At 35.0% G+C, this 26,750-nt stretch overlaps 1 protein-coding gene across 1 annotated transcript in view; it reads left to right on the top strand.

The window, feature by feature from the left end:
- The window catches only part of FBN1 (fibrillin 1), a 274,426-nt gene that overhangs the window by 49,038 nt on the left and 198,638 nt on the right, over positions 1-26,750 (top strand). The window contains exons 4-5 of the mRNA XM_051980617.1: positions 11-106; positions 1,718-1,813. Of these exons, the coding sequence (XP_051836577.1) occupies positions 11-106; positions 1,718-1,813 (192 nt within the window). The remainder of the gene's footprint in view (positions 1-10; positions 107-1,717; positions 1,814-26,750) is intronic.

Below are 26,750 nucleotides of genomic sequence, written 5' to 3'. Positions count from 1 at the left end.
TTTTTTTAAGTACAACACTGTAACATCCGGTGTATGAATGGAGGTAGCTGTAGTGATGATCACTGTTTGTGCCAGAAAGGATATACGGGAACACATTGTGGACAACGTAAGTAACTTTACATTAAATTCATATAGAATCTAGTTTCTAAGTAGCATTTGGACACGTATAGTTAATAAAATTCACCTTGGGTGTCAATTAGATGGGTTCTGATGGTTTGGGAAGTATTTTAAAAAACCCCTTGAGCATTGAGCAAAAACTACCTCAGCCACTGAATTTCTTCATGACCTTAGGAAAATCAGTAAGGTACTTAGGAGATATTTATTGAATGTCTATTATATGTCAGACACTGTGGTAATCACTGGAGATACACAGAAAGGCAAAAGGGAATCTTTGCTCTCAAGCAGCTCATGGTCTAGAACAGGGGTCCTCAATCTTTTTAAATAGGGGGCCAGTTCACTGTGCCTCAGACTGTTGGAGGGCCAGACTATAGTAAAAACAAAAACTTTGTTTTGTGGGCCTTTAAATAAAGAAACTTCATAGCCCTGCGTGAGAGGGATAATCGTCCTCAGTTGCAGCATCTGGCCTGAGGGCCATAGTTTGAGGATCCCTGGTATAGAACATACAGACAATTATGTACAAACAAGCTATATGCAGAATAAATTGCAGATAATCACAGAGGGAAAGAACTAACATTAGGAGAGATTGGGAAAATTTCTTATAGATGATAGAATTTTAGCTGGAACTTGAAAGAAGTCAGATAGAATTACACTTAATTTCAGTGGGCCTCAGTTTCTTCATCTGTAAAATGAATTGTTAATTAGATGATCTGTAAGATCCTTGCCAGCTCCTAAGTTATATGTGTGTGTGAATTGTTTTCTAACTTCACTGTTAAAATTTAGGCATTCCTAAATTATTAAGTATTCAATTATAGACTCTGTAATCTTTAGATGTATTTATCTAACTAACTTCTGTGATGAAATAGCATTTCTGATTTCATTTTTTTGGGGTTAATAAACCATTAATTGGAAGATGAAATATGAACTATGAATCAACTTCACTTAGTACACTTTTGACATTTATACGTTCCTTTAAGTGCATTTATATTAATTATATCTCTGAATCACCTTACATTTTAGATGGTACAACATGGGTCTTTGAAAAACCCCTTGTTAGTAGCCATATTCTTTTGAGTAGCCTTCCTGATTTTGTTGTGCTCAAGTACACTCTTCTTTCCAAGGATTTAGCTTCTTTAAACTCTCTTAGGTGGTATTTTGACTTCGGTTTTATAAAAGACTTTTATCTTTATGCTGTTCATCTTGCTTGCTATGGAGGCAGACAAACCTGCAGGCAGTCTGGATCTTTGTCTTAGCTTAGAGAAGGAAGTCCCAGTTGTGAACACATTTTTTATGTATTGCTGAAGTGAGCAGCCACAAGTAGTCTTGTTTGTAGTTTTGTCAGGCTGATAGAAAACAAGTCGTGTACTTAGAAACTAAAAGGAATCTTAAAAATAATTTATTCCAATTCCTACATTTTAGAGGAGAAAATGGAGGTCAGTAGAAATAGTGTCATTCTCACAACCACATAGAAAGCCTTTGAATAGGCTAAATCAGGTTGTCCCAAAAATCTTAGTGAAATTTTGCTCTTTTAGTAATTGTTAAGAATGATATTTTAATGGCATCTAATGTTTTTTTCTCTATTTTTCTCCCTGTACTACAGCTGTCTGTGAGAGTGGTTGTCTTAATGGAGGTAGATGTGTGGCACCCAATCGCTGTGCTTGTACATATGGTTTCACAGGACCTCAGTGTGAAAGAGGTAAAGACTTTTTATTCTTTATATAGAAATATGTCGGGCACAGAAATTTGTGTAGGGTAGGGCAATTATTTTGACTATATGATTACTTCATAAACTTTGCTAAGTTGATTCAAGTTAATTTTTGAGGCTTTTTGATGTTTGCTATTGAGACCATTGCTCTTCTTGATTTTATTATTTGATACCATTCATAATGATGTATGGTTTTCTTATTAAGATTTTACAGACGAGTTTATATTCTAACTTTTGGTGAGCCTTCTCCTTCCCTGTGGTATATAAGCCCATTGTTTCCTAACTAAGATATTTTCTGGGCTCTTTTCATCTCCTTGTTGTAAATATTAATTTAATGGGTTAAGTTTCTGGATAAAATAAAGTAGTCAGTGTTGATATCATTTCTATGGTCATTTACCACTTTTCGTTTTCAATCATCTTAATTTAGATTAAATAATTTTCATTGTGCACCATATATTTTTCTTATTATTGTTTATGTAAATTACAAATTATGATGTTAGATTTGACAAGTCAGTCCATGGTCTGACTGTTTATGACTCCAGGATTATTTCTATGTTAATAATATGTTTCTTCTTGTCTTTTAAAATGTAAGAGTTTTACTCTTTATATTGTTATTTTATGCTCATCATGTCCAGTGCCTAATAGTTCTTTTATTTTTAAAGAAAGTATTCATGATATTTCAACTAAATATCTCTTATAATATTATAATTTGTTGGCCTCTCTCATTTTTCTCCCCATTTTTTCACATTTTTACTTTTCTCCAACTTTGATTTGAAGCCACCAAGTATTATTGTTTTTGTTGATTTGATTGGAAGATCTTATTAAGTTTTTCATAGAATTACTCTGCCACATTATTCTTAGTAACTCATATTAGTATATAAATAATAATTAGTCTCAAAACAATCTTTTTGCAATATTTATAATTGTAATGTGTGCTAACCAAATAGTTCTTGATATTTCCTGAAGTCTCTGGGTGTTTGATAAAACCCACTCTGCCAGTTCTTTTCTTTTATTCTTCAAGGAAAACTTCCATTTATCTTCAACCTCCTTTTTTCTTCCTGTTCCATTTACGGCAGATGGAAGATATTGTTTCTTTTTTATGTTAAATTTATATCATTAGTGTCAAGAAAACTAAAAAAAAAAATCCACTTGTGAAGAAATAGTATCTTAGATCAAATGTTGAAAGAGACTATCTGGTTTTTCAGAACCAGATAAAGAACTGACTCTCAAACAAATATACTTAGAGGACATTAGTGAGGTAATATGGCTACTGGATATTGTAGTTCATTGGGTCGTTTGGATGTGATTATTTTTAGCACTTTGAAGTTTATAACTGAGAAATTATAATCAAATAAGTGGGCACTGTGGGGAAGAATTTCTAATTAATAGAAAGTTAGAATTTTTTGAATTTTGCTATATATTAAATAAAAATGAAACATTGACTACCAGGGAAACTCTGATTTGAATTATGGAAGATATAAGAAACCAGGAAAAAGACTTTGAGAAGAAAATATAATAAAAGGAAGAATAAACAGGAACATTAACTGAACACAGGAGTAGTCTCATGAAATTGGGGATAAAGACAAAAAAGGCTGAGACAACTGATTCTTAAACTACTTTGATGGTAATCCACTGATTTGGAAGATTTGCTGATTGGCTGGTAAAATACCAGAGTATCTTTTGAAAACTCACTGGATAAGAGTATTGAATTCTGTTGCTAATTGAAAGGCTATTGAGGCATACTGCTGTCAATTTTCATTTATAGCCTCAGAGGGGGAAACCTCAGGTGTCTTCTGTTCACTTCTAGTTTGAGAAGAGTAGGGAGACAAGCTTTGCATCTTCTTTGCTATAAGAAGTTTGGAACTGATTAAATAAAGCACAGTCCTCTGCTATTTAAAGATCTGAGAAACTAGATAGTTTTTTGTTTAAAGAAACTGTTTGTCACTGAAATAACAATACTTTTTTTCAGCACCCTTTTAAAGTTTGAGTTAAGAGCTCAGTACTTCTTCATTTTGAAAAAGCAGAAAAGAAGTAGCTGTAGATGGTATAGATTATTCCTGAAGGAACTAAGGACATCAAGGTCTACAGTTCATGGGTTTTTGAACTCATGTATCCCTTGGGTATCTGTCTTTAAATGTGTGTCCACTCTTCCCCATGGATTCTTCTTTATGTTTTGGTGGGAGAGTAGGACCCAGATTTATGAAGTGGACTATTCTTCATTATCTCTGCTTTTACCTTCTTTTGGATAAATATTATTATTATTATTCTTGTAAAAACATAAGGCAAAAGTCCTATTTTTTAGTAAATGTCTTTTCTTTAAGAGTTAATGGGGTCATGGGCTCTGATTTTATGTAAATAGCAAGCACACCAGAGGGGATTCAGAAACTACAGTGACAAGTAGGAAAAGTGTATTTCTCTCACACTAGGGTAAACCTTAGGACCTTGACAGAGGGAGTTTTGAGTTATAAAGGTGTACTGGTAGTCCTTCTTTGGAAACACTAGTCTTGCCAGAGTCAGTGCAGCCTCCTCGGAGAGCTTTAGTCAGCATCTATGATAAGCCCAGACTACTCAGAAATATCAAGATTGTAATGTTTCCATTGCTCCTGGAATTTTTACTTTTTTCTATGGCTGGATTTTTTCTCCTCCTCATCTCCATGTCCTGGCTTCTCTAGCTTCCTTGATGTGGTTCTGTGGATAGAGCACTGGGCCTGGCCTTAGGAAGACCTGAATTCAAATCCAGCCTCAGACACTTTCTAGCTCAGTGACCATGGCAAGTCACTTTACTTCTGTTTGCCTTAGTTTCCTTATCTGTAAAATGGGGATCATAATATCACTTCCCTCATAGAATTGTTATGATGAGCAAATGAGAGTATCTGTAAAACACTCAGAACAGTGCATGACATATAGTAAGTTTTAAATAAATATTTGTTCCCTCTCTTCTTTCTTCCCTTCAAGTCCTAGCTAAAAGCTTACCTTTTACAGAAAGCTTTCCCCAATTCCTCTTAATGTTAGTGTTTTCTCTCTATTTACTATCTCCAATTTATCCTGTACATATTTTGTTTGTACATAGTTGTTTTCATGTTTTTTTCCCCATTAAACTATGAATTCCTTAACAACAGGAACTATTTTTTCCCTTCTTTGTGTCCCTAGTACTTAGCATAGTACTGGTATTATATAGTAGTGTTTAATAAAAATGTTTGTTAACTGACTGACTTCACTAATATGTCTGTTCATCAGTCAGTCCTTTTACATTTAGTTCACCGAATCAAATTATTACTTTTATTCATTTATAAGATGTAGAAAATTAGCTCTCTTTTCTTTTTGCTGAAGCAATTGAGGTCAAGTGACTTGCCCAGAGTCTGTTTTTAGGATACTTCTTTAGTTAGGATAGAGATTTTTAATAGATTTGATTTTAGTTAATTCTATTTAAAAATTTAAAGTTGGTGATATGCAATCTTTCAGGTTAAAGAATTATGAGGTCTTCCCAATTTAATGTCTGACTATTGCTTGTATAATACAATTTATACTGTTTAAAGTTTGTGCCTATCTGAATACTAACAAGGATCTGAAAGAAACCTGAAAGTCATATGGACCAGTTGCTTACTTCCATCACATCAAGCCTCTGGGTATTTAGAATCATCTTGACTTTTCAAAATGTGTTTTGTCATCTAGATAATGGAATTTCTTAGACATAACCTGAATCTATAGCTTAAGTCTCTGATAGAGTTTATACCAACCCTTGTAATCTTTAGAAGAAACCCTTCATGGTATTTCATGGACAACATATGGACCTGGATTGATCTCCATAAGTCAGGTTTTAGGTGAACTAAACTTTCAAAGCATAAATTTTTTCCTTTTAAAAGCATAAAGTGGTATTAACAAGAATAGTGATATTCCCTCATTGCTCCATCTGGAGCTCTTCATTCTGTGCTGGCAGGGTAGAACCATGCATACATATTCTTCAAAATCATGATTCATTTGTTGTTTGTATTTAAATTCCTACTTAAGCCTAAACTGTGAATGCAATATTGGGATTTTTGCCAGAAAAAAAAGGAAAGCCTGTTGGATATAATGCCGGGGGGATACAGATATATATCATCATGGAAAAATTGTTTGAAATAGGGGTTAGTTTGAAGAAAAAAGAAAAAGGAGGAGAAAGTACGTGACTTGGAACAAACAATTAAAGTATAATGGACAGGAAATAATACATAAATAGATTAGGATATCTGTTGAGTGGAAAGAACTAGCAAGTACTTCACGTAACACGTTATAGTTTAAAAGAACTAAATGACTAAGGGAATTAAAGGAAGTATAGAATGATTAAGACACTGAAGTGGGGAATCAAAAAAAGCTAGCTTCTAAATCTATCTTTCTCAGATTTGTTTATCTAACAAACATTCAGTTAATACCTACTGTATGCTGAGCACTGTTCTAAGCATTATGAGCGATAAAAACTTTAGCTAAGACACAGTCTTTTCCTGCATGGAGTTTATGGTCTAATGGGGTGGGGAGAGAAGGGTAGACTACAAACACAAGTAATTAAAATACATGATTATATATAATAAGTAGAATAGAGAAATGTCAAACAAAATGCCTAGTGGCTCGGGTTGTTCCTGACTAAGGCTGTAACAAAAAACAGAGAAGAGGTAATGTTTGAGTAAAAGGGTATAAAAGGAAGATCCGGCAGGTGAAAAGAGGGAAAGTCCATGCCAGGAATAGGAAAATAGCATGAGCAAAGTTAAAATGGATGTGTTACATGGTTTTAGGGAAATCTCAACTTTTAGTTGCCTTGGTTTCTGTCTTTGGCTATAAAAATGATGTTTTCACACAGTAATAGTATAAGTTTTAATAGTGCATCATGTTTTAATAAGTGGATATAAAGCAGTTGATGAACCCACTTCATGCTACAAATCTGGGGACAGAATAACTGGTTTGTTAAATAAATTGAAATGACTTGCATATAATAATGAAACTGTATGTTTTGGATACACTTAACCTATAAAAAGAACATGAAAAACATTACCTTTCCACATAGGCATGTCTGAGTGAAATTTAGAACCAATATACTCTTGCTCATGTTACCACCCCCTCCCCCTGCCTGTTTCACCCAAGGTCTGGTGGCAAACCCCCATATTCAAAAATGACTTAGTATTTTTTTCTGAGAGATTTGACTGAATGGAGACTCATTCTCTCTTTATATGGAAATTATTTTTATAGAACTGTTTCTGACAGTGACTTTGAATAATTTTTAATTATAAGTGGCTATTGTTAAAAGCTCCCGGAATGAATCCCATATGTGAAAGTCTCGTTCTCAGAGTGTCCTTAGAGGACAGGAGTGAAGTGAGTGACCTTATAAGCTCTGTGTAGTTTCTTCTTTTCAAAAGGCTACAAGCAATAAGCTGTTTCCACTGTGCCCAATTTTCTGTATTTAGTCTAAATGAAAAGCCAAGTAACAATGTGTAGATAGCAGCAGAAGTATGTCCTAAAAGTTTCATTGCATTTAAAGTGGAATTGCGACATTTGGCAGCTGGCAAAGAGCTGAAGAAACTTGATTTCCCCAGAATTATTCCAAGAAATACATCTGCTGACACTGACATTTATTTTCTGTGGTTGTGTAATCCTACGCATGTATTGCAGGAACACATGCTAACATGGCTGTTAAGGGTCTCTATATATGTTGTTATCAAAGTGTTTCATGGTATTTATAAATCAGTTATGTATTCAGGGCATAGACTGAGCAGATGCGGTCTCATCTTCAAAGACAGCTAATTTTTCTAGCTTTACATAGGATGTTTAACCATTTGTGAACTCTAATCAAAATAAGGGAGGGTTTTGTTTTTGTATTTTTTTAAGTTAAGAATGAATTAAAAAAACAGATTTTAGTACTTGCACCCATTTTATCTGTGTTGTGTTAAAAAAATTACCCTAGAATTTTTCTTGAGACACTTGCTGTTTTTGGTGTTGATGCTGGTGATAGTGGTCCTTCATTCTCAAAGAGAATCAAGGACATCCTGAAGGTGTGTTGACTTGCATGTGAAATAGATTTAAGTCTGGCAGAGCTGTGCAAAGTCATCTTTCCTCTAATAATCATAGTCCTTGATGAATTAAATCATTGTAGGTTTCTGTTGGACACCTATTTTAAAAAAAAACACTTTTTAGAAAGCTGTTCCTGGGTGGGGGGATTTGAGAGATAGTATTTCTTTCTAAAATGGAGTAGGGGAGAGGTTGTTAGGTGGAGGAACCCTGGTCACAAAGCAGAAAATTTGAAAACTTGTTTCCCAACTGAAGTGTGATTCAGGATATTTTAATGACCAGCACAGACTTTGTTAGTTTAATGTATATGTATATGTATATGTATATGTATATGTATATGTATATGTATATGTATATGTATATGTATAGAAATTCCTTCCAGTGATGCAGATCAGTAGTCCATCTGTAGCTTATAGTCTCAGAAAGTTACCTTCAGGATGCTGAGAAAGTAAGTAACTTATCCATGGTCACACAACTAGTAGGTGTTAGAGACAAGTTCTGATCCCAGTATTTCTTCACTCTAAGGTCAATTCCTAGCTAGTATTTCATGAGACTTCTCAGTCAATTTTCTGAGGTTTCACAAATATTTATTGGATGCTCAGCCATGTGATAGATGTTAAATAAGTGTAAAACATTCCTTTCCTTCAAGGAGCATAAAATCTTGATGAAGAGACATGACATCCATCCTGATTGATGAAGGCAAAATTTTTGTTAACAGTTAAGTGGAGAAATGAGCTATTAGCATTGGACTGAAATGGTCGGGGAAGCTCCCATTGCCTGAGTTGGGCTCTAAAAGATAGACACAGATGAGAGAGGAAGGACAGGAATAAATTAGATTTAAAAACTGGAACAACTGTGGTATTTTCCAAGGGATAGAGAGGAACAAGAACATGACTCTTCTCAACAATATAATGTTATCTGCACTCATGCACAGCCTTGGAAACCAGTTTTTTGGAAGATGAGAATCTGGAGACTTTTATTTGGAGACCATTTTCACTGATCCCTAGAAGAAAAGTAACTAGGACAAGTCTTACTCATTCACCCACTAACTTTTAACTTCATCAGGCCATGATGTATGAACCTCAAGGATTTCATTGTGTTTGCACTCCAGTATACCTGAAGATCATAATTTCTTTCGTGATATTTCTCTTATAGCTGAAATAGTTGGTAGAACACATAAAGGGAGTTTCACCTTTGAGTCTGGAAATCTGGGTTTAAATTCTACCTTTGATGCATCCTAGTTGTGTAGCCAAATGTAAATTACTGAACTTCTCAGCATCTTCAGGCGCTTTTCTAAGACTGTTACAGATGAGTTGCAGTTGGGTCTACATTAATGGGAGAGGTTTCCACATAAGGAGTTGCCCATAGGTATTCAATCATAGGTCAGGATACACAAACCAAACCTTATATCAAATCTTGTGTTATGTATCATCATTGAGAACATTAGGTGGTCTGCTTATGACCACTCTATGTGTCTCTATTGCCCTTGGGAGACTTGATTCTTCTGAGACTCTGGTGTTCCAAATTTGTAACCATATAGCATTGCTAATAGAATATTTTGGGTTTAAAAAAAATCTGTCTTTGTGCAGTGAACAGCTTGGGATTGTTAAAAGCATTGAACAGTTTCCTAAATGCAATCCAGCTCACTTTCATTCCCTTATTCATTGCTGAATCCAAATCCCTTGTCTCTTTGTAGCGCCTGTCTCAGATTATTTTTAGACCGACTATATTAGTATTAGCATAACTCTAGGTATTTTGAATGTGAGATCTTTATCTGACAAACAATGAATTGATATATAGGAAGAAATGAACCACATCAATAATTGATATTGATTGGTATGATAATCTTTGTGATTAATAAAACCAAAACAGACATACACGGTATTTAACATGTGTGTTTTCTGGTTTTACTTATCATAAGATATATATGTTCTTTAAGTTTCTTTTTTCATGGGGCAACTTAATGATGAAAAGGAAATTGTTTTTATGTAAAGGAAAAGATTGATATTATCAAAGTGTGTATGCTATACCACTGTTATCAAAAAATATTTTGATGCCTGAAAGGAATAAGAAACAAAATTTAAAAAAAAAATAAAGGCTGCTTAGGGAGCTAGGTGGCTCAGTGAATAGAACACCAGCCCTGCAATTAGGAGGACCTGAATTCAAATGTAGTTTTAGACACTTACTAGTTGTGTTGCTCTTATCAAGCCACTGAACAAGCCACTAGCCCCAAGTTGCCTTAAGGAAAAAAAAAGGCTGCTAATGTGTTATATATGTATATGTTTGTGTGTGTGTGTGTGTGTGTGTGTGTGTATACACACACATACAAATACGTGTGTATATGTGGATGAAAAAATGTGGCTTTCAGACAGATTTGGACAATTGGGGATGGAAAATTATCAGTGGCAAAAATATAAAGATTCAGATTTCTTTTTGAATAAAGAGTAGTAGTGCCAAGCTTGTTTTGGGAAATATTTAGTGCATTACTAAATCTGAGAAATACTTTTATTTGTTGATAACTAGAGAAATGTTACTGTAAAGAAACATGATTTCAAGGGTGTCAAAGAGAGGAAACATTGTTTTAAAGCCTTTAGAGCTTCAAGTGTAATTAATATTATTATTAACTTCTGTTCATTTGCTATAGTATTATTATAAAGGAAAGCAAAATTTAAAATAAAAATGAGAAATCATATAACTATTTGAAGACTATGATTAAGGACCATCTGTTTTACTGGAAATCAGGAGGCTGTCATTAAATTATTAAGGTATAGAAATCAATTGTAGGAAACTGAGAGAAAAATCTGATATAGGTTTTGGGAGATGAATTGAAGATTCATCAAGGAGGCTGAAAAGCTGCTTTTTCAGAGTTATGGCAATTAGAAATAGTTAGCTTATGGAAGACTTCAGATGAGTGATCTCTGGTTGGAAATAGAATTGACTTCTTTTGGGGCATCTAGATGCTGTAGAAAAGCAGTGGCCCTGGAGTCAGGGAGTCCTGAGTTAAAATCTGCTCATAGATATTTAACACTTATTAGCTGTGTGACCCTGGGTTAGTCACAACACTCATTGCCTCACCGGCAGGAAACAAAAAAGGAATTGATTTCATTGGTTATGAGCTTGAGGGATAGCTATTGCCCTCAACTTTACCTGATGGTGAAGAAAGGTAAAACTCCTATTATTCCAACTTGTCTTATGTCTTCTGATTTCTTCTATTACTATAATACTAATATTGATGTGGTTCATTTTATTATTGGTGTATCCATTCATTGTTCATTGGATAAAAATTCATATTTAGAATACAGCAATATTGATTGATAATCCCAAGGCTGTTATTATTGTTCTTTTTCCTCTACAGAAACATTGTAGTCCTTCTCTCCCCTACTTTTTAGCTCCCCTTTGTTTTGTTTATCCCTAATAAAATAGTCTCCTTCTCTTGCTTTCTTTCTCTGCCCCCCCTCCCACCTTAACCCCCTTCACCACATTCAGCACCCTTTTCTACCAGTGTTCCTATGGAAATTCTAAAGAGAGATATCCTTTAAAAGTGGGGGCTTTTAATTTTTTTCTTTAATTAGTTGGTAGCTAAATGTTGATAGTAAGCCTTACCATTCATGGTAGATTTTATGTTTCTCTAACAAAACCTAGCGTTACCTTCCTGGTGATACAATGAAACTTTGGAATGGATCTTTGTGGAATTAACAAATAATCAATTTTCTTTGCTTCATTTGGACTGCTTTGGAATATAAAATAATGTTCTTATTCCTTATACTAAACAACAATCCAGAGGTTCCTTCAGTTCTAAAGAGATTCTGTGATTAGCATGTGAATTCCATATATTTATATGGGGACTGTTTTTTCTATTATATGGGCAGTGCTTGAAAAATGCTTTTTCATTAATTCATTAATCATGATGTTGACAAAAGTCTCCTGAGTGGCAGAATTGATGACCTTGTGCTCAATACTTCTACCTTTTTCAACAAGTAAGAGTTGTCATCAGAGTTTTAAGAAATCATTCCATTAAATGTAGCACACCAAAAAAGCACTCTAAAATATTTTACCATGTGTATTCTAGTGGAAATTTAAATATCTACTCCAATAAACGTTTATGTATTAAGTGCCTACAACTTGTCAGACATTGTGCTCAATTCTGAGGATATAATTAATAAAAAGAAAGTCACTTCCCATCCTTAAGGAGCTTATAGGCAAAGTGGCAGACAACACACAAAAGGAGGAAGGAGAGCATGGGGAAGGAGGTACCCAGCATGGATTTGGGGTACATCTTCTTCAGTGAAGTTAAATCAGGAAGAGTAGCAGCTTCAAAGTGGAATATGCCCTTTATTTAAAATAGCTAAGAATGTCAACAACAACAAAAAAATACATGGATCAGGACCAACTCTTTACATTTTAAATGCTTCAGTTTTAGCACTGACCTCACTCTGTTTTTCAAAATTATCCTTCTTTCCCTTTGGCACATAACTCATTAAGAAAAATGTTTATAAAAAACAATAGAATAGGGGATTCACTGCAAGAGGAAGTAAAAATGTTGTAATCCATAATGCAGCTTTATCTCTAAACCCAGAAATGACCTTGATCTTTCATCACCTTTTCTACTAGGAGATTTGATTGAAGCTCACATTATGGAAGGAATTTGCTCAGGCTAGAATAAGGCCATCATGCATTGTAATAAATGATGCCTGAAATGTACCTCCTCTGAATCCTTCTCTTCTTAAAAGACTAACTCTAGTATACTTTCTCCTAAAGCTGCCTCTGATCTCTTACAGCTCTGAATGTTCCCTCTTTCCTCAAATTATCTTATACTCACATATCCATTTGTATAAATACTTCATGATTTAGTGTCATGAGGACAGGGACTGCTTTATCACTTAACAGTACCTAATGCTCACTAGGCAATTAATAAATATAATTATTATGTTGAATTGACTTAAGTATCATTTAGCTACTTGCTTAAATGTTTATTTTGATGCAACTAATACACAAACCTGATCTATATCTCATTTAATCTTGGTGAATAACTGATGAATTGTAGTTTTTAATTCTGAAAATTTACAGATAAAGCTTTTATATCCATTAGAAATTACATATGTGTGTGCTCAAAATTAGTACTAGTGGGTTCGAAATTCAGATGCTAAGCCAGAGTAATGGGTTTGGGGGAGTTATTTTTGATTTGTATAATTATTATCAGTGAAGATTTTGAGGGCCATGGGATTCTCATTTTAATTTCACTAAAGAAAAAAAAGAAAGCAGTGGTATATAGTATTTTAATAGTTCAAATCTGATGTTGGTAAGCTTGTAAATTATCTTTCTCCTCCCCATCAATACAATCCTCAGGCACAAATTTCCTTTTTCAAATATTTTTTACAGCAGAACACAACTTGGAGAAGGAAATGGCTTTCTTTTCAGACCTTATGTAGGCCTCTTTTCTTTTCCTACACTGTTGTTCCATGGTGCCAAGAGGCAAGTTGTCACCAAAAAAAACTGAGAGGTAATTACTGCCTTTTCTTAAGCCAATTTGTAGTGGGAGCTGGGGCGCCTTTGTTCTCATGGTTCCTGAGTTGTTCCTTTTTTGTGAAAGAGAGGAAATGATAGGAAAATCATTTTTAGAATGAAATAAATTATATTTCAAAGGACTGCCCATTTCCAGCTGTCACAATCAGGTGGCAGTGATTTTAATGTTTTAATTTATTATGGCTCATGAGGGAATTTTTGTCTTACAAAAATTTAATTCCTGCCAAAGCTTAAAAAATAACAAAAAAAAAACACCCACAAAAAGAAATTGGGTAACCTAAGAAACAATGGTTTTATAGAAGTCATTGTGGGTTTCTATGCATTTCCATTGTCAGATGGAAACTCTGAAGCCTTAGTGGCCATTTCTAATTTATAGCATTTATTATTTTAGCAGGACAAATAATGTAAGTTTTGGATGCTTTACCTAAATGAAACCCACTAGGCTTAGCAGGATTGGGGCCATGTGTTTTCTTCTTAGAGAATCTTCCATTGCAACAGTAATAAAGGCTAAAAACCTAATTGCTCAAAGAGTAATAAAGAAAAGGGAAAGGGAAGGGGCAAACGGAAAGTATTTCCATAAAACTTAATGATGACTAAGTCCCCCCAAAGCATTTGTTTTCACAACAACAAACCAAAGATTCCCAAGTGGTTTTGTTTTCTTACACTGACACATGCACATATGCAGAAGATGAAATGAACCTTTTTCTCCATAAAAGGTCAGCAGAGGAGGAGGAGGTGTTTAACTTTATTTAGACATAATACATTAAAAAAAGTGAATTATCTAGACATCTAAGCCATTATTAAGTGGTATTTGTTATCCAGCCCACTCTCTGCTCCTTGTGGGTTGCTGCTGTTGTTTGGTTATGTCTCATTTTATATGACTGATTCCAAGTCCATGGGATTTTCTTGGCAAAGACACTGGAGTGATTTGCCCCCATGGGTGTCCCTATTTTAAAGATGAGGAACTGAGGCAGATAGGGGTGAAGTTGTTTGAGTCAAGGTCACACAGCTTGTAAATGTCTGAGGTTGGATTTGAGCTCAGATATTCCTGGTTCCTGCACCAGCTAGTTAGCTGTTCTTTGTGTGTAGTAAGCAGTTAATAAATATTTGTTTATGAATGATTGAATGATCACAATATACTTATTTCTGAGGCAACGTTTATCTGTTGGACTTATGGACAAATTGATAGGGCAAAGAACCAAAAAAGTAGGACTCTGCAGAGAACAGGTCTTGGCTTCCATACTTAAGGACCAGCCCTCTTTAACTCCAGTAGGACAACCTATACATGACAGTGATCTATAAAGGACAACTTATTGATTGGGAAAGCAAAAGAGTGAGTTTAAAGGAAGGTAGTTGCTTAAGAGGCAAGCTGGTCAAAGTTGGTATGGGAACACTGGATCATAGTATGAATACATAGCGTGTCCTGTTCGTGCTAACAGCTGGGCAGTAACAGCAGTAATCAGATTTTGTCTCAGTCAGTCAGAGGTCTAGTGCCTGTGGTCGCACATGAGTGTCTGCACTAAATTAAACAACTAAATGGTCCAACATCTAGTTGGTAGAAATGACTGGACAGCTTTCTTGTATGTGACAGGTTTAGTGAGAAGTGCCATTCATTAAGCCTGGAAAATTGAAGTCTGGCTCCTAAGCTTGGGCTGGTAGGGATACTTGGTTTCAGGCAGACAGTATAATGCTAATGGGAAATGGTTCCAGTCTATTTTCAGTAAGGCAATTTTTCCCTGTCATTTTTTCTTAAGTCTGATAAAGTGTGATATGTGAGAGAGCCTGTGTGTAAAGCCTTAGAAATGCCAAAAAATGTAAAAAAAAAAACATTTTATGAGAAATCTTCTTGCTGTTTCCATTAAATATCTGCTTAGCTTTAGAATCTGCATTTGTTCTACATACTTTATCTTAAGTTGCTTTAAAAACTTGAATGGTACTACCTGGATGTTTTTCCTCCTTGATCTTCTTCAAATATTCTTCTTTTGACTACCTCTGTATTTTTAAATACATATTTTAAAATTGGGCTATCTTTTCTCTCAGTTGTTATTTGATACTGAGTCATTGAATTCATATGGCCTCAGAGACAAACTGAGACTTGGGAAAAACTTTAATTTAGAAAGATCAAAGTCACTCATTGCATCCTCAGCCATTGCCAGTCATCTTGGCTTTTGTTTTACAATTGGACTCCTATAACTGGAGGAGAGAGAGAGGTGCTTGAATCCAGTTCACTCACAAGTCAAGACATCATCCTCATGATATCATTGTTTCTCTTAGAGAAAGAAGAACAAAAATAACAATAATATTTTTAGATACTTAGATGTGTGCAAAAATGTATGAACTCATAGTCACTCTTGTTATTATTTGGAGATGAGTATAAATAAGGTTGTGATCTTTTGGGTTACATTGTATAGGAGCTTGTTTATTTTTTTTTGTTTGTTTAGTAAATAGATGTCATGCAAGAAAAAAAATATTTTGGTCTAATCAGTGGGAGAGACACAGTGATGTGGGATTGTGACTGAAGTAAAGATATGAATGGAATGAAAATATATTGAACTCTTGAATGCTCTGGAAAGGGAACAAGAGAAATCTTTAGGTTTATAAAATAATATAATGTTGTGCCTCTACAATGCATCCATCTTGTTCCTGGATTATTCTCTGAGCCTACCTGAAGTTATTACTCCAGGCTATATCACAGTAATAGCTTATGTTACATACTACTTTAATAGCCACAAAGCATTTTACTTTGGTTGCCTCATTTGCTCTTCACAGTTGCATTGTGGGGCATGTAAGGCAGGTCATTATTGTTTTCATTTTGAACAAATCAAGAAACTGAACTTATACAAGGTTAAATAATTTACTCAAGATCACAGAGCTACCAATCAGAACTTGTCTCAAATGTTTTTCTCAGGCTTATCTGTATAGGTAGAATAGGGTCTTGATTATATTTCACTCTCAGTTCTTTTGTCCTTATACATAGAGATTTGGGATTTTTTTTGGAAAAAATTATCATGTTAGTGAAAATAAGTGTAAAAAACCTTAACTTTTCTTCTTGAAGAGTATTCTTTTACCTTTTGAAACCAGAGTACTTGTTTCAGCACTGATCAAGGGAACCATTGCTTCAGCATAGTCCTGACCTGTCCTATCCTAGCTTATTTCATGAAATTGGGCACAATCCCAGGCTGAGGTGGTATTGCTGCCTGGGTGGGTGTGTTTAATTCTTGGCTGCCAGCTTGCCACCACAATGCGTTTTCTTAGCAGACTGTACGATTGGGAATGAGTTTAGCCCTATTCACTATTTCCATGGATAATTATTTGCAACACCCCCTCCGCAATTGCTATAGTTATTTATGAAATTATACTTTGTTTTAGTTTAGCTGTAGAAGACAAAATAGTAACTGTTGCTAATCTGTTAAAATAAAGTTTGGGGGAGGGGGAAGAATGAAAGGAATTAAAATTAATTGCTTTAGATGTCTTGAAGCTATTTGGATATTATCTATTTTCTTTTTAGAAACATTTTACTTAGTCATTTCTTTTCTTTCCTAGAGGCAATCAGTGTTAAGTGACTTATTCAGGATCACATAGTGAGTGAAAGTGGGTGTGAACTCCAGGCTTTCTGACTCTAGGTGCACTATCCACTGCACCTCTTAACTGGCGCATTTCACCTAGTCATAAAGAGAACTAGAGATTTAAAAAGAAATTTAAAAGAACGGCCTAGATTCTGTTTCATTTTCCACAAACCAATCACTTGCCCATTGGGTTATCTTTTCATGCTGAACAACCAGTTTAAAAAAATTCATTTTAGCCAATTTTTACCTTAAGATGAGTCAAGGACTAAGAAGACTAAGTGACTTACTAATGGACTATGGATGTACAGAAACCCAGAGTGAGATGTTTCTGAAACTTATACAAAGTAAGTATACGTGTAAGCTGGACATTCCTACAGGACAGGGAGTCACTTCTCAGGCTGTAGATACTTAATGGATCTAAGATTCATCAGAACAGAAGAAATTCTGGAATGGGTACCCTTCCCACCAGATAACTTAGTGGATAAGTCTAGGGACTTTGAGGACAAGTGACTTCCTCATCTAGTTATAACAGTCGCTAATAACCAGCATTTATATAGCATTTTAAGATTTGTAAAGCATTTTATCTATGTTATCTGATCATCACAATAACCCTGTGAAGTAGGTATTATTATTATTATTATTATCCTCATTTTATAGATGAGGAACTGAACCTGAATAAGATTAAATGACGTGTCCAGGGTAACATAAATCAGTGTTTGAGGCAAAATCTAAACTTAGATTTTCCTTATTCCTTAAGTTATAAATGGCTATAAGTGTCAGAGACAGGACTTCAAGACTAGTACTCAATCCGTTATGCTACTCTGTTTGTTTCATATAGCACCCCCAAAATTGTGACCTAGTAAGAAATATTTTTTAATTTGTCCCAGAAACATATGTGTGTGCATGTACACATGAATCTTGCTTGTAAGATTGTTAATAGAGAGGGGCCCATACAAGCCTGAAAATCTGATCTTTTTGTTATCAAGAGCTACGTGTCAGTGTAACTGATACATGTTATTCATTGATACTAGCAGTTAAGGAATATGTGCATGTGGAACAATCAGGCTTTGGGGGGCTGGAGGTGTCAGGATGGCTGGATGGATACAAAAAACTAAATTAAATTAAGATGTGGCAGTGGAAAGTAACCAGGAAGGGTGGAAACTTCAAACTTTCCCTTTTAACTTAAAGAACCGCCAACAAGAACTAGAATGTCAGAATCATTAAAAAAGAAAAGAAAAGAAAAGAAAAAAGAGAAAGAAAGAAAGTCTTTACACATTTCAGTTATCTTACACTCTAGTTGGCCAACATCAGATCTCTCCCTCTAGAGTGAATGTAGCAGTGATGTGAGCTGATGATGCCTTAGCAGAGTTATTGTAATCCAAGTAGTTTAGATGAAAAGTGACTGGGTGCATCTGCTACTTCCTTAAGACAGAGGGAAGAATTTGTTCCTATTTGGGTCACAACTTGCTCCTCTTATCTTTCGGTCCTTTCCTGTTGTTCTTTCTGTTCTCTTTCATCAATTTCTCCCATCTCCTTGGTGCAGGGTAGTTATGTGAAAGTGGGGCCAGCTGCTCTTTGAATGAGTTATCCTTGTTATGTTCTTCTTACTTCAGAGGTTTAACATAAATTGCAGTGTCTGCCATGCTTTAAAAAGACATTGCTAAAACATTCTCTTCTTTTCATGATGAATATAGTTTGGGTTTCCTTCAGGTGTATCCTCAAAAATGTATGTGTGTATATCAAAGGCATAATTACAGAAATGTCCGTGGTTGGTTGTTGCTGCAGATGAAAAAGAAAACTGATTTAGATTTATTAATAAAAATGTTGAACCAATGAACAAAAATAGAGTACTCAAGGAAGCCAAGAATGCAATTTATAAGTTTTTATATTTTGATTGTTTAGTGTTTTCTTCCTGAAGGGGGCAGGACTTGAGAATTCCTTTCCTCCCAGATCTCTTTTCTTTTAGACCTGCCTGGCAGATTTATTCAAATAGTCAGAATATTGGAACAGAGCTTTAGAAGCCCTAGATCACTTTCTCTTTCAATGTAATTAGAATAATAATTGAATATTTAAATATATATGTGTATATATACATATATACACACACATACACACACACACATATATAATTAAAATAAATCTGCATTGCACTAAAAAAGATCATTACATGAATACAAATAATCAAATCTATAGAATTAGTAAAGTAATTAGTATTCCTGGAATTATCTCTGCTTCTTCTACCCATTTTTAAAGACTCATTTCCAAAAAGTCTTTCCTAACCATTCAAGTATATATGTTCTCTTAAACTTCAATAGAACTGACTGAACCTTTTGGTGCTAAGCTTTCTCCATTTAGCTAGGTTGGGTCTCATATGACACATGTCTAGACTGTCACTGGGCCTGTACTTGAAGCCATTCCAACATGAGAGATAGGACTTGCCATAGCTTGTGCTCCATGTTGGCACAGCATTTTAACATTTATCTCCACACCCCAGTGAGACATTAGAATAGGACTTCAGCAGATAACTATCTCCTCTCTTCAGAGAAAAAGATTTGAGAATGGAAAAAAAAAATCCCTGGTATATCAGTTAGTTCATCAGCTTAATAATAATTGTTTATACTCCCTATAAAAGTCACTAATATAAAAAGTTTAATTATAAAAGTGCTATAGTTGGTTAATTGTAAGAAGTCAGCTAAGATATCTCCAGGGACAGAGCAGCAGTTTAGAATGCTTTGCATCATTTAAGTCAAGAAGAACCATGCACTGTTTATTCATGTGGCTAGTCCATCTGTTTCCTGAGGGTGTTCTCATTGTGAAAATGCCAGTGCATATTACAGTGGATAAAATGGAATAAAATATAATTTAAATTGGCCAGGAAAAGGCAGTATTGCACTTTGAAAACTTTTTTGACATTTTATGACTTACTCAGTGAGTGGTATAGGAAAATGTGGTTCTCTGGCACAAGAAAACAACCTGAAATAATCCTGTGCCTAATGGACCTCCTCTCTGACTCCAGACCAGAGGATAAGACTACTTGAATGGAGTTATCATTGAGATTGTATGGGATTGATAAAGGAAGCAACTTGGTCTATATTTTCTCCAAGCAAGTTCCTCCATTATGGGAGAATTGTGGCCAGAAATTCTGGTTGTAGGGAACATCAAAATGATGTATATAGTTCTCTGTGTTCTACAGATGCTCACGTTATTTACAGTACAGGAGAGTACAGGAGAGACCCATAAATAATGAATTATGATAGCCCAGCTGGGATGTGATGAAAGAGTTTTTGGGGATCTCCCCATTATGGCTGAACCATAAGGATTGTAATTTGGAAAAGTTCCTAAGCTAGCAGTAGTGAGACAGATTTATAGTCCAATTTATGTTAGAGCTAAAAAAAGAAGTTGAAGTTAAAAAATAGCTTCAGAATTGTGGTATCTATAAGAACTTCCATTGAAAATGACATTTAAGAAGGAATGAAGCAAGGTCATTTGAGCTAGATAGAAATATTGCATTGGAAACAAAGTACTTTATTTTTCTCTCTAAAATATAATTTTAAACTGGAATTCATTATAAGTCAGCTCTTGATTATCTATTCTCTAGAAGGAAATTAATGGATAGAATTAATGTCCCTGGAAAAAGTGGTATTATATAACACTTTTGTGTTTTTTATATTAGAAAGTTTCTTGCTATTTCAATAAAATAATTAAGCCACCCCATAAAAGTCTGGCTGTCTAGCTGCCTTACTGTGCCTCTTTGCCTAACTTCTTTCAAGTTCACTTTCCTCAGTGGGAATGTAGTACACCAGCTCTCAAAGTGAAGCAAAATTTTCAAACTGAAATAGGCTGTCTTTTGTTAACTTGATGGTCTATATGTTATATCTAATTTATATATTTTATCTATCTATCTAAGTATATGTGTTACATAAATATTCAATCCACAAATATTTACTAAGCACTTATTATTGGTCAGGCACCGTATTAAGCTCTGGGGGATAAAAAAAAAGGGGGGGGGACAAGGACATAGTCCTTGCTCTCAGGAAGCTCAAAGTCTAATAGGGGAAGACAATGCCAATAACTACACGAATATAAGATGTAAACATCATAACTAAAAGGTAGGCTCTGAAGGAATGTGCTAGTGGTTAAGGTATACTTAACAAGGCTTCCCCAAGAAAATGAAATATGAGCTGAGAGTCTTGGGAGAAACTAGGAGATGAAGGTGAGGAGGGAGAGCATTCCAAACCCAGAGGATAGTCAATAAAGAAGGGGGAGGTCAAGAGTAAATGGTTTTACATTAAATTATAAGCATCACGCTGTTTTACATAGGTAGTTCAGTGAACCTAGATTATAACTCTCTTTCTGACAGTGGCTTTTAGGAAACTGTTTGTAGCTATTTGCTCTCCATGACATCAAATTCAAAAGATTTAATGTACATCTATCTAAGTTTTCCTTGAGATTGTTGTATATCCATCATCTCTAAATTTAGCTAAATTTATTTGTATATTTGTTGAAAGAGAGTCAATATGATGTAATAATAGGAAGCTAGTTAGAAATATAAGTTCAAGTCTCAACTCTGAGATTTCTCTCACAGACATTCTAAATTATAGGGCAGGTGCTGACCTCCATTTTTAATAGAAAAAATTGATTGTCAATGAAATTACATGTCTAGTCTCTATCTCTATTTATCAAAAGTACTACTTGCTGCTTTTAATATGTCTAATCTGATCGCCACCCACAAACCCATCTTTTTAATGTATTATGTTCTTACTGAAACTTGTTAGAGGCAGAGTGACATAATGTGGAGAGAACTAGCCTTGGAGTTCGAAAGGCTGGCTCAGGTCTTGCCACTAACATGTATTTTCTGTGTGATCTTGGATCAGACACTTAATTTAGTGCCCCAGGAAACTTCCTAAGACAATAAAATTGCTGAGCAAGTACTAATCAGTATTGGCTACAAGGAGTTCTTTACCATATTGCCCCTGGTTTCTTAGGTCTAGTTCATTCCTCCCTCTCTCTTAGTAATACTAAAGCTACAAATCTGTATGATCCTAAGTAAGGCCACTTAACTTCTGTCTGGCTCAGTTTCCTTATTTATAAAATAGGGATAAAAATAGCACCTACTTTCCAAGTTTGTTGTGAGAATTAAATGAAATAATCATTGTAAAGCACTTGGCATATGACCTGGTACGTAGTACAATATGTATGTCAGTTATGAGGAGGAGGAAGAGGATGACAACGACAATAATCCTGGACAAGTCACTTAACCTCTGTCTGCCTCTCTTTCTTCATCTGCACAATGAGAATAATAATGTCATCCACCTTGTAGGGTTGTTAGGAGGATCAAATGAGATATTTGTAAAATCCCTAACACAGCTCCTGACACATAATAAGTACTTAACACATGGTAATTCTCTTTTCTTTCCTTAACTTGAAGGACTGTTGGTTCTAGTACTTTAAAAGTTTGCAAAGGCAATGACTTTAAATTTAGAGTGTGACTTTATTCCATGCCAGCTTATGTTTTTTTTTTTCTTTTATAAGATATCATGTCATTGAATGAAGGTTATTTGATATTCTTTTAACAAAGGAAAAGAAATTTATTGATTGTGATTCATTGATCTATTTAGATGTATTCAGGGGTCAAAGGGAAGGGCTATTCAGTCATTCCAGCCATTGTTCAGTTGGAGAACATAATCCAGTACCTTTGAAGTACTGAATAGAAAATGATGGTGACCATATAAGAATTGCAGCATGGTTCTCCAGTTTTAGGACATGGCTCTGTACTGCTTTATCTACAGTCTGAAAAAGGGATCTCAGAGAATCATAGATCAAGAGCAGCAGGGGATTTCAGAGATTGTCTAATTCGTTCTCATTTTGTAGATAAAGAAACCAAAGGCCAGGATTACAAGGTAGTGTCAGAGGTGGATTTGAACTTGGTCTTTTGACTCCAGAGCCAGTATTCTCTTCACTGTAGAGGTATGAAAGATCAAAAAGTGATAAAATATAGTAACACATAGTAAATCAAATCACCAGATTAAAATTTGCCTTAAAATAATTTTAAGAGTTTTAAGAACATTCAAGATGAAACAGTGGAAATACTTTCTAAAAATGTATAACCTGTAATCATAAAAGGCTATTTATTGTGCCACAAGACTGACAAAATGGCCTGTGATACTGATTTTAAAAAATACTGCAGAGAGGACCCTGAAAACTACTTAAGAGTCTAATTTCTATACCTGGCAAGCTGGTAAGATCTGTAATGAAGGAAGCATCTTAGATAAACATAACCAGCTGTGGGAAAAGTCAAAATGTTTTCTATGAGGGAAATGATGCCTTATTAATCTGTTAGAGTTCTTAGCGGGGTCAGTGAGTATAAGAACAAAAGAGAAATTGTGTACATGTGCTTTATTTAGAATCCCCTAAAGCCTCTGTTGAGTTTGTACATCATCAACTCTGTAAAACTTTTTTAGAGAACTGGCCTATCGTAGAATCAGTATTGTCTCTCTTCCTTGAATTGCTTCCTTCTCCAACAAATTTTATGTATTATAGTCAGATTAAACTTCTTCATGTGCAGTTTTATTAATATCACCCTGTCACCTTAAAATATAGTGTCTCCATGTTCACTGTATAAGATTTAAACACATAGCCTGACACTAATTTGGGGCCTTCCATTTATCAATCTATAACCCATCTTTTCAATCTTATCTCTTACTCCTTGTCCTCTTGTGATCTAGGTTTTACTCAAACTGGATTATGCATCAATCCATAAAAAACCTCCCATTTTTTCCCAACTCCATGGCTTTAACTCTTTGTTCTTTGCATAGATTTTCTTCCTGCTTTTGAGACCTAGTTTCAGATGTCACTGCCTCCATAAAACCTGCCCAGGTTTGACCCTCCTTAGAACTTTAGTAGTATTTTGTACGTCTCTTATGTTACTTAACCACATCTTGTTTCACAATGTAGTTATTTGTGTAAATATCCTATCTCATACTCTAGTAGATGTAAGCTTCTCGAGGACAGGGAATGTCTGACAGCAACAACAAATATATAAATCATTAATGGACACGAAAAGACAAATCAATCATATCTGACTCTTTGTGAATCCATTTTGGAAGTTTTCTTGGAAAAAGATACTGAAGTGGTTGCCATTTCCTTTTCCAGCTCATTGTACAGATGAGGGAACTGAAGCAAACAAGGTTAAATGATTTACTCAGTTTCTCACAACTAGCAAGTGTTTGAGGCCAGATTTGAACTCTGAAGATGAGTCTTCCTGATTTCCAAACCAGTGCTTTATCCTCTTCATCACCTAGTTGCTTATTTATACATTTTGATTACTTAACATGTTTTTGAACCAAAATGGATATAAACCTGAAACAAATGGACATGTAATCAAAAATATTTTATACTATAACAGTTCTAAGCAGAATTTTTTTTTTAAATAGCTGTAACCGGAAAACTATTGAATGTTGCCTCGTTCTATAAGTTATATTTTGTAGGATTAATAATTTAACTATTTTGTGCTATTGAGATAAAAGAATAGCCTTGATTCATCTGTTTTACAATTATGAGAAGAACAATAATTTAGAATTTGACTTATTTTGGGGGGAAGGGTTTGGTTTGGATCTCTTTTCTTTATCAGTGCAGAGAACTACTGATGTGGAAAGTCTCTCCATTAATGTAGGTCTATAACCTGGGGACACTGAAATGTTAGGGCACTTGTCCAGAGTCATACAACTAGCATGTATCAGAGTTATTCAAATCTCCCAGATTCCAAGGCTGGCATTCTCTTCAGTATGCCAGTCTACTTCTTGACTTAAAATATATGGCCAGATAATTACAAGAGGTTTTCATGTTGTGGAATTGATTTTAAATAGTGGAATTCCTTTATCTTAGGGACTTTCTTTCTAATTCCTTTGATTTCCTTTTGGTGTCTATAATTCCTGAAATCTTTTTGCTCTTATTGTTTAAAAATCTAATTAAAATGGTGCTGAATCAGTTGTAGACAATTTGCTGCCCAAGCCTTCAGGGGCTGTGGCTAGAGCTGTCAGGATGCATTAGTATGATTGGGCTAGTCTTACTTACAGATTATAGCAAGCTCTCTTGTAAAGGGTGGAGGTGTTTGGTTTGTCTCCAAAGAAAGTGAGTAATAATTGACCTAATGTACAGAGCACATGAATAACATATTCTTTTGGTCAGAAATTTATGGCTTACAGGGTGTGCTAGAGTTCATATTCCTCTTTCATATCTTCCAAAACTATTTAAAAATGCTTATTTGTTCCATTAAAATTCAAATTCAAGGAAGATCCACACATAGTGATACCTTAGATAAAGTTTTTGGCTTTGAAGCAATATCTGAACAGATGTAATCTCCTTTTAAAATATCTGTTCCTAATCCTTAACAGTAATATTCTCCTTGGCTGTGTTAATAATGGTTGCATTAGCCTCATGTTAGAATAAAGTCCTTTGTTTTCAATTTTATATACCAGGATTAAATATTTCTCTTTGGGAAAGGAGGTTCACCCAGTTCCCATAACATACCAATTGTTCATTTTTTGACCTAGAAGATTAAAAGAAAGTTGAATTCCTTTAGTACTTTTTCTCTAAGTGCATTGAACATCACCTACTTTAAGATAACAACTGTACTTTATTTTTGTTATTCTTGGCCTGTTTCTAAACACTGAACTTGGAATAAGCCCCTGACTTATAATGAATTGAAGCTATGACCTTAGGACAGTCAGCTAACCTCTGACTGTGCTGGGTAAGTCTCTGAGACTTTAAATTGCTTGAAAAAAAAAAAGAGCTTATCTGTCTTGGTAGAGACGTTTCTTTATCAGGACTTCCTTATATCACTGAAGTTAGAGGTATACCCCCTATGCCAACTTAGAACTGTAACAGTTGAGAGAGCAAGGGAACCTTTTAAGATACCTTTTGTCCTTTGAACGTTTTCATGTTTATTTACTGCCTTCTGTGTGCGGAACATTGCACTGGGTGCTGTGGGAAAATGCTGTCAGAGTGGTAGCAGTAAGCTGGTAGGTTTCAGTTGAGTGATTCCTTATTAGTTGGAGAGAGAAGTGACTTCTTTGGTCAAGAGTTCCAGGGATAACTGTTGTCCTTCAGCTTTCCCTATATGTGGAGAAAGGTGATGGTTGGTTGTCCTTTGTTGTCAAAGAGGACCAAAATGACATCACTGTGTGCGAGTTATGTCTGTGGCTGATCAGACCAATAAGAGCTTGGGATGCTCTGCCACAAGTCAGACACCAATAGTCTCTATGAACGTAGGGGTGGATTCTTTAACTTTGTGCATCTTGTGTTTCTTCTGAAGTAATTTGTTTCTACTTTGCTTAGACAGCACAGCATGTTCTCTGAGGAGGGTATGCTATGATGGGCGGTCCTGTGCCAGTGTCTCCCATGTCATATAATTGGTACAGCTTCTCGCAGGGGCTTGCTGCTCTCTGTCACCACCTCTGAATTGAGAAGGGAAGGCAGAGCCAGTTTGATAATTTCATTGGTATCTAGGAGAGCTGGGTTAACTTGTCATTCTGAATTGTATTATTCTAAAATCCATTCTGTTTGATCAATCAGGGCAACAGCCGAGTAAGTGAATAACTAGCTGGTCCGCCAGTTTCACATAAGAGTTAACACTATCTATAAATGTCCTTTTAAACTGAAAAATTTATATAAGGGGGTGTGTGTATGGAAAGAAGAGGAGGGGTGGGGGAAGAGAGGGAAGAGGAGAGTTTAACTGAATGTTTAATTGAAGATCAGTGTCAAATTGAGGAACAATTAAGCAATAAATTGAAAAACACTTTCTTGGC

Source organism: Antechinus flavipes, chromosome 2, assembly GCF_016432865.1.
Source record: "Antechinus flavipes isolate AdamAnt ecotype Samford, QLD, Australia chromosome 2, AdamAnt_v2, whole genome shotgun sequence".
Classification (NCBI taxonomy): Eukaryota; Metazoa; Chordata; class Mammalia; order Dasyuromorphia; family Dasyuridae; genus Antechinus; species Antechinus flavipes.
The sequence above is the reverse complement of the archived record's forward strand: the minus strand, read 5'-3'. Positions and strand labels throughout refer to the sequence as shown.